Genomic DNA, 11,517 nt, shown 5'->3' with positions numbered 1-11,517 from the left:
TAGATAGATAGATAGATAGATAGATAGATAGATAGATAGATAGATAGATAGTTCCCAATTCAGGTTGCCCAGGCTGCCACTTAAATCACTGATGATGCACAGATGATTGACATGCATTTTGAAGTTGTGCAAACTAGTCGGGATGACAATTGTGCCAAAAAAGAAGTGATTACAAGGGGATAATGAAAAGACCCGCTTTCATAGTGGGAAGAACGAGCCTTTTGGAATCGATTTAGCAACATGGAGCAAAGGCAAATCACACACCAGTTTAAATGTAAGTGGGAATGATCCCAGAGTGTGGCTAATCTTTACCATTATTAGTTATTTTTCAGAACCTACCTATACACTAATATTTAATTTCTAATGGACAGAATCCTGTTGGTGCATTATGCTAACGGACATACAGTACTTTTTCCAGGTGGTAGTGAGGGAAGGCAAACAAAATCTATCAGATTTGAGAAGCTTGTTTCTGTTATGCCTTACTTCCTTCATGGCCATTCTATCCATGACCTTTTCCCTCCAGCCACCACCCACACAGCGTAAGTAGGCCAGCATAGTGCACCAGCAGAGTTCCAACATAATATCTAAGATCTGTTAGTAAGCAGCAGAAGAATATGAAGAGTATGACTGAAATAAGAGTATGAAGACTAATAGTTTATGTTCATTGCCAGAGTAGGAAAGAGGTGTCCAGTGATGGTTGGAGGCTTCCATGTGAGTGAGCTGGCAAATCTGCTCTGGGGTTGAGTCCAAATTTTAATGGAGTCCCCATTAACATAATTGAAAATTCAGGAAAACATTGTAGAGAATTGTATCTTTTCCAACATAGAGTTAATAGAATAGGTAATGCAGAGCTTGTAAGAGATACACAACCATTTTTGAATCTAATAGTGTTGATAGCAAGAATACTGAGTGGTTCCACTCCTCCCCCATTCTTATTGGCTTTGCTTCTAAAGTAAGTGGTTAGATACCTTTCTCCTTTCCTCTGCAGCTTCCAGCTTTTTCTGGATCTCCTCAAGGGATAAATCTTTCTTCTTTGGAGAGGCTAAAGTTCGTGGTGCTTCTGAGACTGGAGAAGGAGGCTTTAAGATCAGTTCGAAAGCTTGGCCAGAAGCACGTTTGTTGATATGTTTAACTTCCATATCTGTAGAGGTAAAGTCAAAATATCTAAACTAAACATAATGGATCAATAATGGAACTGTAACAGAAACAATAGATCATCTGTAATGAGGGGAGGAAACTAGAAACAATATGGAGTTATACTCCAAAAAAGTCACTTTTCCATATTCTGAATGACCATGTGCTGAACTGGAAGATAATCATATGGAAACTCTGATAAGATGAAACCATAATTTATAATTAGTATACTGAAGTTTTTGCAATGAATTAAAATAATTTGAGAGCTTGCTGTTCACTCTGAGAGTTGCCAAGCAGAAGGCAACGTGTTTTTGTATTATTATATAGACAAACAGATTCCATTTGGGATGAATTAGCTTGTATTGGGACAATAATAAGCTCAAACATTTACTGTGATAACTTGTAGGGCAGTTATGATCTAATAGGGAGAAAAGAGTGTTAAATTTCCTAACAAAATATCAATTAGAAGATCTGAGAGCCAAAGAGGACATCTGTCAGGGTAGCCCAAACAATACTTTGCTAAAGAGAATGTTATTCACTGAATGTTACTTACCATCATATGTGTATATGTTTATGTTACGAGGTTCTGGGTAAAAACAGGAACAGATCAAAGAGAGCATAGAGAGCTCCTTCATCTTCTCCTTGTAGGCTGAAATGAAAAAAGACTTTTTTTTAGTATCTTGGACTTTTGCAGTTTCCTGGCTGTGTGTGTGTTTCTGCTTTCAAGTTGCCTGTTGACTTATAGCGACTTCATGAATTTTTCATAGGGTTTGTCTTAGGGAAGGAATACTCAGAGGTGGTTTTGCCAATTCCTTCCTCTGAAATACAGCCTACAGCACCTAGTCTTCATTGGCAGTCTTCCATCCAAATACTTACTAGGGCTCACACTACTTAGCTTACAAGATCAGACAGAATCTGATGCCTTTAGGGTACTGTATTTAGTCCAGAGCTATCTGATGGTGGGAGCAGCTTTCCTTTCTTTCTTTTTTTCTTTCTTTGTTTTGGTAATGTGCTAGGGATTGATAGCATGTTTGGCCCATTTGCTTCAACAACAGTATTTCTCTCTTTCCTGGAAACTCTCCATGGACCAGCAGCTGATGGCTCATTGTTTGGCACTGGTTCAGGGACTATCTCTTTGAGTGGCACTATTCTAATCTACTGAAACAGCACAAATATCACACAAAGGAGGCAGACAAAAGAGGAAGTCAGGGACACAACCCTCTCTCTGTCCAGCTATCTGCACTATGCAATGATGAACACACCATATTACATATTTACATCATCTGTGTGTATAGGTGTAGCATCAAAAAGAAATATTAAAGCTATATCTGGGATTTTGTCCTTATTTATGTTATTCATCACAACAATCATTTATGTGTTGTATCTAGAACATAATGCAAAAAAAAAAAAAGCCTAATCACCCTCAGATTTATTGGGAAGTTAGAAACTCTTAGAAGATGGTATGTAGCACCCTAAGTTAGTAAGTCAGGGTTTTGGTTAGCCTGATTGAAATTTTAATTGGGTAACTCTTGGGTAACAGACACCCTGAATCCCACTTTGGGAGATAGGCAGGATATAAATCCCATAACTAAATGAATGAACAAACAAACTTTCATTTGAAGAAGTTTAAAAACATAGCTATCAAAGGGATGTGGGGACAGTTACATTTAGAGAAATAGTTCTGGGTCTTTCATTTATATCCATCCATTATCTCTCTATATCTCTATCTACATATATAAAACCATCTGGTCTTATATCAGTGGAGTGCTATAGCTATTATTTCTGTACATGTCTATATCTACATGTGCAACCATCCAACTGACCTCCAGTTTAATCACAATATCTTGGATCCATGAACATAAGAAATCCTTCAGTTCATAGAAGGAACTATAAATAAGCTGAGGTTTACAGTGAAGGAAGCAAAAGAAGAGATTTTCTTTGATTTCCCCATTCCCTTGCAGCCACCTGCACCACCACCCACACTGTTCCAAAGACTCTCCCAGCCCACTGCAGTAGTTCTGCAGTATGAAGAAGGAATCAACACAAATAATCTCCCTCTACTTTCACCAGCAGTAACTCGTTAAAACTCTAGATACAGACCAGTAGTGAGGGCCCTCTGAATGGGAGCAAGAAGCCAAAACTGAGGAATAACCAAATCCAAAGCTCTGCCTTCTTACACTGGCAGAATAACTAGGGCAAGGATGCAAAAGCTGCAGCCCAGAGGGGTGCTTGGCCTGCATGTAAATCTACATTTAGCATCTTCAAAGCCTTAAGCATTTTTCCTATGGACTGCATGATCTCTGCTTAATTCTCTCCCACACACACATACAATATTGATTTCCAGATGATTTTATGTAAATTGCAGGTACCTGCAGAATCAATGAGGGCAGAATGTACAATTCCATCCTTGTCCCTAACTTTGCCTCTCACATATTGTTTAGAACAAAAAAATAACATTAGTTAGGGATGTAAACCCCTGACTATAAGCCACTTTGAGTCACATATTGGGATAAATGCAGGATTCTAAATTGAATAAATAAACCAAATAAATAAATTTTCACATGTGAGAATGAATAATTAAGCAGTTTTCGCCCCGCTGGAGAAAAATGAATATTCTTGTGCAGTATTCTTCATGCATTCTCCCCACATTCCAGTGTTGTGAAGGAATTCGTCTGTAACAAAAAGTGTATATTTTTGGTAGTTTTCTGCATAGGACACCCATTTCTCTGTGCAGAAAATTGAGTTTTTTCTGCAGAGAGTAATTTCTCTGCAGAGTAATTCCTCCACAATACTAGAGGCCATTCAAATACCAGGAGAAATTCTTACTGGTGTATTGTTCTTCCTGCTGGGAAACCTGTTTTTTGATCCAGGAATTAATAATTACAAATATTCTTTCAAGTCATAGTTTAGACTACATCTAATAAATACCAGACACAGGGACAAACAACAAGAGGGAGAGCATTATGTTCAGGTCAAGCTTTTATATATTCCTTGCTGGAAACAGAATGGACAGTCACCAAAAATAAACAGTTCTATATTTTTTTAAAAAAGAGTTTGGTGAGGTATTACAAAATTTGAAGAAACATAACTGCATTCCATTTCTCATATTAGTCCAGGCAGGGACATAGCCAAGGGGGGGTTCTTGGGGTCCGGACCCCCCCTTCCGTTAGATAAAATGAATGGTGCGTGCTGCCGTGCCGCCACACCCAAGCCCCATTATAATGGTGGCACTTAGTCTGGACTCCCCCCTTCCCAAAATCCTGGCTACATCCCTGGTCCAGGAACTGTGAATTAGATTGATTTCCTTTAAAATGTGTGTGTGTGTGTGGGGGGGGGGGGAGGTTGCAAACCATCCTTCCTGTAAGATCTTATTGGGTGTTTTGCTCTTATAATTTTTAGAGATTAGCCTGCATGTCCTCCTGTATTAAAGAGTAGTTTAACACTTCAATGAAGAGAAAGCCCAGAATCACGGTCCTTTCAACATAGTGCTCTTTATGATATGGTTGGCTAAAACATAAGAAAATAAATTATAATTCATATAGAATAGTTAAGCACACTTAATTTTTAAAAATTCTGTCTGCATGCAAATAACTGGCAGTCTATACATTTCTCTTCTCAGACACACTGAAAGCAATACAAGAGACATTGCTTTTTCCTGTTGGAAAGTAAATGCCACTATTACAGTTCCATTTCAGCTAACTGCTAGCATTAGCTGTGCAAAACTGACCCATTAACTCCATGTCAGAAGTGACCATAATGATTATGAGTCTACAAACAGGTTTTCTGCTGCTTGTTCAAGGAAAATTGCATGAATGAAAATACTGTTAACCTGCCCATTCCAGGCTTTTCTGGCTGTCACACACTTTTAGCATCAGAAAGCCATGTGAACAATGTAGCTTGTATCTTAACTTCTGCCTAAAGAATAAATAATACAAAAGGAGCAAAAGTAATTCAACTTTATAAAGGTCACACACACACAAAAAAGGTCGCTCATTAATATACTGGCCATATTTTTATCTGTTCAGATTATGTGCACACGTATGTGTGATTGGACAGTTAGGGAGCTTATTTCATTTGGGTTTACATGTATCAGATATCCAGTCTCTGAACAATTCACTGTTAAGCATCAGTCCAACTAGCAATATCTCCTTTGATTCTTGTTTTCTTAACAAATTAACAGTAAATACTTGCACTTGGGAGCTCACTGCTGACCCAGACTAAAGACTCTGATATTCTCCAATTCAGGGTCAAACTCTGCACATGTTACACTGTTTAGTGTCAAAGGACTATGGAAAATATTAGGAACTGGAATGGTGGATGTTTACCGTGGCTAGCTGTTTGTGCCTACAGTGCCTACAATGGCTAGGCTGGCACTATATTTTCTTCCTCTGAAATACAGCCTATAGCACCTGGTCTTCACTGGTAGTCTCCCATCCCTAACCAGAGCTGACCCTGCTTAACTTCCAAGTTCAGATGAAATCTGGTGCCTTTAGAGTAATTAGTCCCTAGGCAGGCAGTAGCTGAAACCAAACATGATGCAAGTCAAAATGTGACTGCTAGACATTGCACAAAGGAGTTTAAAACGAATACACAGTTAGCAGGTGTGTTAATATACCAGTGGCCTGAAATCTGATTATAGTTTTAAATTCTTGCATGGAAGAGGGCTCTTGCTTCCACTTGAAAAGAAAAGATTGGTGTCTTGTTTATATGTATGCCTCACCCTTCACACAAGGGGCTAACAATGAAACACACAAAAGTGAAGCAGTTCCAGTTCTGAGTGAGGTCCTTCAGTTACATTAGAAGATAAAATTATGTACCTGCTTCCTCCTTTCCCTTGCCCCTCTGAGACTCTGAGATGGGGAACTGGGGGTGTGAAATTAAAGGGAAAGAAGGGGAAAGTCCTAATTCAGGAATAAGAAGAGAAAACAACTACAATATACAAAATTATCATTTGTTTCAGTTAAAATTTCGTCAGGCCAAACAAAGCAATCCATGTGCCCTACAACAAATTTGAGAAATTGGGAGCAAAGAATCACTATGCAACAAAAATGGAAGCCTGTAAACATACATACAAGCCTCACCTAACTTATAGGTGGAAAATAGGCTACCTGCCTGATTCACTTCTCTGTGGCCTCATCTGCATAGGCCAAAAGGCCCATTCCCTCCCCATTCGACATTTCTGGCATCATCTTCTTTGGATGATGTACATCCCAAACCCCAGTTCAGGTGTGAACTGTCTGGACAACATTCTGCACCAGAACCAGAGTATAAAAACCAGAAAGCACATTTTAAAAATACATCTGTTCCTCCAGATCTTCCAGGAACCCTCTATTCCCATGCCACGGTAGCTGCTGAGCCATCTGGCATATCAACCACCAGTGCAGCTTACTCATTCTGAAGTCAGAACAAGGTACCCAATCATGTACTCATTGCTGGACGCATAATTCTGTTTCGGAGCTCCTTCTTGCGCCGGAAATAAGGCATCCTAAGCACCCTCCAGCGGCGCGATGGCATCAGGTGCATAACGGTCCATTTGGATGCGGTATGTGAGTGATGGCATCATCACGTGCTGCATATGGACAGTGCCATGCCAAGATGGCGCCCTCCATATGTAATAGGGCTGGGGAGCGTGAGGTTGCTGTGCGCTCCCCAGCCCTACCTTTGGCCCCACCATGGTGTTTTCACGCCGTCTGTACTGAGGGAAGTGGTAGTGCCACTCTAGTCAGCTTTGGTCAGGCTCCACCTGGAATACATGTCCAGTTCTGGGCGTCACAATTCAAAAAGGATGTTGAGAAATTGGAGCATGCCCAAAAGAGGACAACCAAAATTGTGAAGGGTCTGGAAACCATGCCTTATGAGGAGTGACTTAAGAAACTGGATATATTTAGTCTGGAAAAAAGAAGGTTAAGAGGTGATATGATAGCCCTATTTAAATAGTTGAAGGGCTGACAGATTGAGGGTGGGGCAAGCTTGTTTTCTCTGGTCCACAGAATAGGACACAGAGCAACTACAGGAAAACAGATCCCACCTAAACATTGGGATGAACTTTGTGACAGTAAGAGCTGTAGGACAATGGAACACACTCCTTGGAGATTGGTGAAATCTTCTTCCTTGGAGGTTTTTAAACAGAGGCTGGATAACCATCTGTCAGGGGTGCTTTGATTCTGTGTTCCTGCATGGCAGAATTGAGTTAGACTGGATGGCCCTTGGAGAGTCAGAATGGGTAGAGAGCCAGTGTAGTGTGATGGTTTGAGTGTTGGACCAGGACTTGAGAAGACCAGAGTTTTAATCCTATTCAACCTACTAAAGCTTACAGGCTGACCATGAGCAAGTCCTGTACTGTCAGCCTTACAGGAAAGCAGTAGCAAACCCAGACTGATGATAAATTGGGGCACAAAAGTCCTATGAGACTGAGAGGACTACCATAGGATGTGAAGGCACCTATCAACAACAAAGTGTGCAGAGTCTAATATGAGCTAGCATCACCATGTCCTGATTTAAATCTTTCTCCCAAGCTAGTTCCTTCCCCAAATTTCCCCAGATGTAGCATACTCTCCAACATTTCACAGATAAAAACCAGGACACGTGAGGCCAAGCAACAGCAGAGTGTGGTCAAGATAGCAAAAATTATTATTGAGGAAGAACACACAAGCTGGGAGGTTGTGCAGCAGTTTGCTTTTGCCTGAACCTAGAGGAAAGGTCAAAATTATGCCCCCTCTTCTCTTCTGCTCTTGCTGAGTAATTGAGTACGAACTAATTTTGCACTTCAAATTCAGTCTGTAGCAACTACAATAAGCTGTGAGGATAATGGGGGAAAGTGGGAGGGGGAGAGAGAAACTTGGACATTTTAAAATTAGCAGAAAAAGTTGGATGGCTGAGGATAAATCAATATTGTCCCTGTTAATTTGGGACAGATTGGATGGTATAGTATAGTGGTAGGCATTTAAATTAAGGGAGGAAAGCTTCACGGTTTCTTTTTCTTTAACAAGAATAAAGTATCTGACAGTGAAAGTGTAAGCAAGCCTTTTTTACCTATGTGCAGTGCACCGAATAAGATGGCATCTCATACATTTTCAAGGATAGCTTGCAAAGTTACTTTTAGAAGGTTCTTTTAACATTCCAGGCCTCTGACTACAGTTGTTACTTACTTTGTAGTTGAAAATAAATATTTACTTTTCCATTTCTCAATTATTACCTTTTAATTCCTTAAAAAAACACATAACTGTGCATGAGGCACAGGATGAGACAGCACCTAAAAATGTAATTGCCCTCCTCTGCCATGTAGGGAAGGCACACACCTTGAAGCAAAAGCAACTTTAACTGTTACATTTCATTGCCAAAGGACCAACAATGTTCCCCATCAGGTTACGTAAGTAATGTAATTTAGTTATGCCTTCATGATGGTGAAGGGAACACTATCTGAGAGACTTTAGGGCTGAAGGGCAGGGTATAAATACCATAAATAAATAAATAAATTGCAAGCAATGCTTTAATTGCAACTAATAGAACAAAATGACTAAGTGATTCTGGGAGCTGTTGTTCAAAAAAGTAGCTTTTCTGACTGTGGTAATTTGTTACCCTCAGCTAAAATGGTCAGCTGTGTATTACCCAGTATAACTAATGCAATGTGTCCTTTGCCCCCCCCAGTTTGATACTAATGGCAAAAACAAGCTTTAGGCCAGCAGCATGTTTGATGCAACCTTTGCCAGTGCCCAGCGTATCCAAATCACTTAACCTCCAAACTTCAAGAGACTGCCTTTGTCAGTGGAATCACTGAGAGTTCAATGTAAATATAATTCTGGTATGTTAATGGAAATCTGACCCTCATGTGGCCTGTATTTCATGCACCAATGAATTTGTTTCACTTACTTTTTCCTCTTGTATTGTCTCTCTCAAAGCATAAAATGAAATTAGATTGAGGGTCAGGAGCTCAGATACAAACTTGAAAACTTACCCAAACAAAAAAATGTGTATCCCTGTATGTCTTCAGTCAGTAAGAATGAGGATATAATATGATAAACTAATAAATTAATTCAAAAACCTGCAAGTGTACATTTTTAGAGAGATACCGTTTCTCAGTACAGTGGTACCCCGGGATACGAATGCGCCGCCTTACGAAATTTCCGGGTTACGAAAAAAATCCATAGAAAAAAACTGTTCCGGGTTACGAAGGTTATTTCGGGTTACGAAAATTTTTTTGGTGCTTTTCGGCGCTTTTTCGCACAAAATCGCGGCTTTTCCCCATTAGCGCCTATGGCTTTTTCGGCTTACGAAGGATTTCGGGTTACGAACGTGGCGGCGGAACGAATTATTTTCGTAACCCGGGGTACCACTGTATTCAGGTTTGGTTTCTGCAGAGAGGAATGACTTAAAAATAAGAAAATGATTTAAAATTAAAAATCAGGGGAAGACAAAAATTGCCCAGAAAAGGACCCATTACGGCTTTGGAGGTATTGATCAACAAAATTAGACGTGACAGCAACATTGCAGGAGTAAAAATTAGAAATTTTGAATATAAGGTTCTTGCATATGCAGATGATCTGACCATTATTTTATCTAATCCAATACCAGACATTATACAATTACTTAATACAATTGAAGAATACGGTAGATATGCTGGTTTAAGAATTAACAGAGAAAAATCGATTATTTTCCCCTTGAACATAAACCAAGAGGATTGTGAAAAAATAAAAATTCTTTCAAATTTTGAAATAAAAAATAAAGTAAAATATCTGGGCATAAATATTACAAGGAAAAATTCAGATCTATTTAAAAACAATTATATACCCTTATGGAATAATATTAAAAAAGATCTGAAAAACTGGGGGAAAATACAAATCTCCTGGCTTGGGAAAATTGCAGCAATCCAAATGTGCATTACCCCTAAACTTTTATTTTTATTTCAAAACATTCCTATCATAACAAATGACACACCTTTTAAAGAGTGGGACAAGGAGATAACCAATTTTATATGGGATAAAAGGAAACCAAGTTTCAAACTTAAAATCTTGCAAGACAGTAAAGAGAGAGGAGGAGTAGGATTACCTAATTACAAATTATATTACCAGGTGTGCTGCCTTGAATGGATCAAAGATTGGGTACAGATTAAGAAAGATAAAAAGCACCAAGACTTGCTCTCTTCCACAGCTTGGCTCCACTCTACTCGAAGCCAAGCAACCGACTGAGGGAAAGGGCCAGCAACACGGCCTTATATAGGCCTAGGCCCCTCCCTCCCTGCGTGTTGTGCGGGGCCCCGCCTCCAAGGCCCAGCCCACCAATGGGCAGCCTTGGAGGACCGGAAGCCCCGCACCAACGAAACCGTCTCCCATAGCGTCACAGAGCGGAAGGGCCGCGCCTTCCGCCCCCGCGCACCAATAGGGAGCCGGGCAAGCCCCAGAGCACTCTGGGGCTTGTAGTCCAGCTGCGTCTAGCGGCAAAACAGTCTGCCCGGCGAGGCGGGCGACCGTTGCCTTTACAGATTTCTTCAATTTGAGGGAGGGGAAGGAACTTTTAATGTGTAGTATTTGTTAGTAAGTTGCCAAAATTTGTAACCATGTTATTGTAAATCTATGTTATCTTATTTTTATTTTTTATTTTGTGTTTTGTTTGTATGTGCATGTTTTGTTTGTTTTGTTTGTTTTTAACCAATAAACTTTATTTTAAAAAGAAAAAAAAAGAAAAGGACCCAAAAAAGTAATGAGAATACTTATCAATAAGTAAACATTTAATAAGTAAATTTATTCATTGAAAAAAAGGTAACTATGGTGGGATACAGACCGCCCATTTGGGGTGGCCTGTACTCACCCCTTTCCCTGATGGATCGGGGCCTGAGTTGCCAAAACGGCAGCCCCTGAGGCCCTGATCTGCCACTTTTACAGGCTGCAGGGAAGCAGCAAAAAAGCTGCTTCCCCACGGCCTGGAAAGGGGTGTCCTTGGGGCTTCATGCCCCAAGGACACCCCAACAGCAGCGGGGTGTAAAGACCATGTAAAGACTGTGCTAGCGACACAAACGAAGGAAGGAGCTCTGAAATGGACCTCCTTCCAGCGCTGCTGAAAGGGCGCCACAGGCGCCTTGCAGCAGCACCAAGACGTAACGGCTGCACTACACCGTTTGGACGCAATGCGGCCGTTACGTCAAAATGGCGGCACCCATGTAGAAAGGGCGCCGCTATTTTGACATCCTGGTGGCGTAGTAGGGTTGCGGGGCATCTGGAAAGGATGCCCCGAGGCAACCCTAGTATGTCGCCAGGACGTACTTAAAGGCCCGTTTAAATCGGGCCTATGCTATCCATTTTTGTATTTACTATGTAACTGAACTGTATCACATTACTTGTACTACATTATGAAGTCGAAGGCTTTCATGGCCGGCATCCATAGTTTTTT

The 11,517-nt window shown here is 40.4% G+C and overlaps 1 protein-coding gene across 1 annotated transcript in view; it reads right to left on the bottom strand.

Annotated features, from left to right (window-relative positions):
- The window catches only part of STMN2 (stathmin 2), a 45,620-nt gene that overhangs the window by 10,473 nt on the left and 23,630 nt on the right, over positions 1-11,517 (bottom strand). The window contains exons 2-3 of the mRNA XM_042465557.1: positions 1,688-1,783; positions 969-1,141 (exon numbers count right to left, since the gene is read on the bottom strand). Of these exons, the coding sequence (XP_042321491.1) occupies positions 969-1,141; positions 1,688-1,783 (269 nt within the window). The remainder of the gene's footprint in view (positions 1-968; positions 1,142-1,687; positions 1,784-11,517) is intronic.

Source organism: Sceloporus undulatus, chromosome 4 (genome assembly GCF_019175285.1).
Source record: "Sceloporus undulatus isolate JIND9_A2432 ecotype Alabama chromosome 4, SceUnd_v1.1, whole genome shotgun sequence".
NCBI lineage: Eukaryota > Metazoa > Chordata > Lepidosauria > Squamata > Phrynosomatidae > Sceloporus > Sceloporus undulatus.
This window is presented reverse-complemented; position numbering and strand designations above follow the sequence as displayed.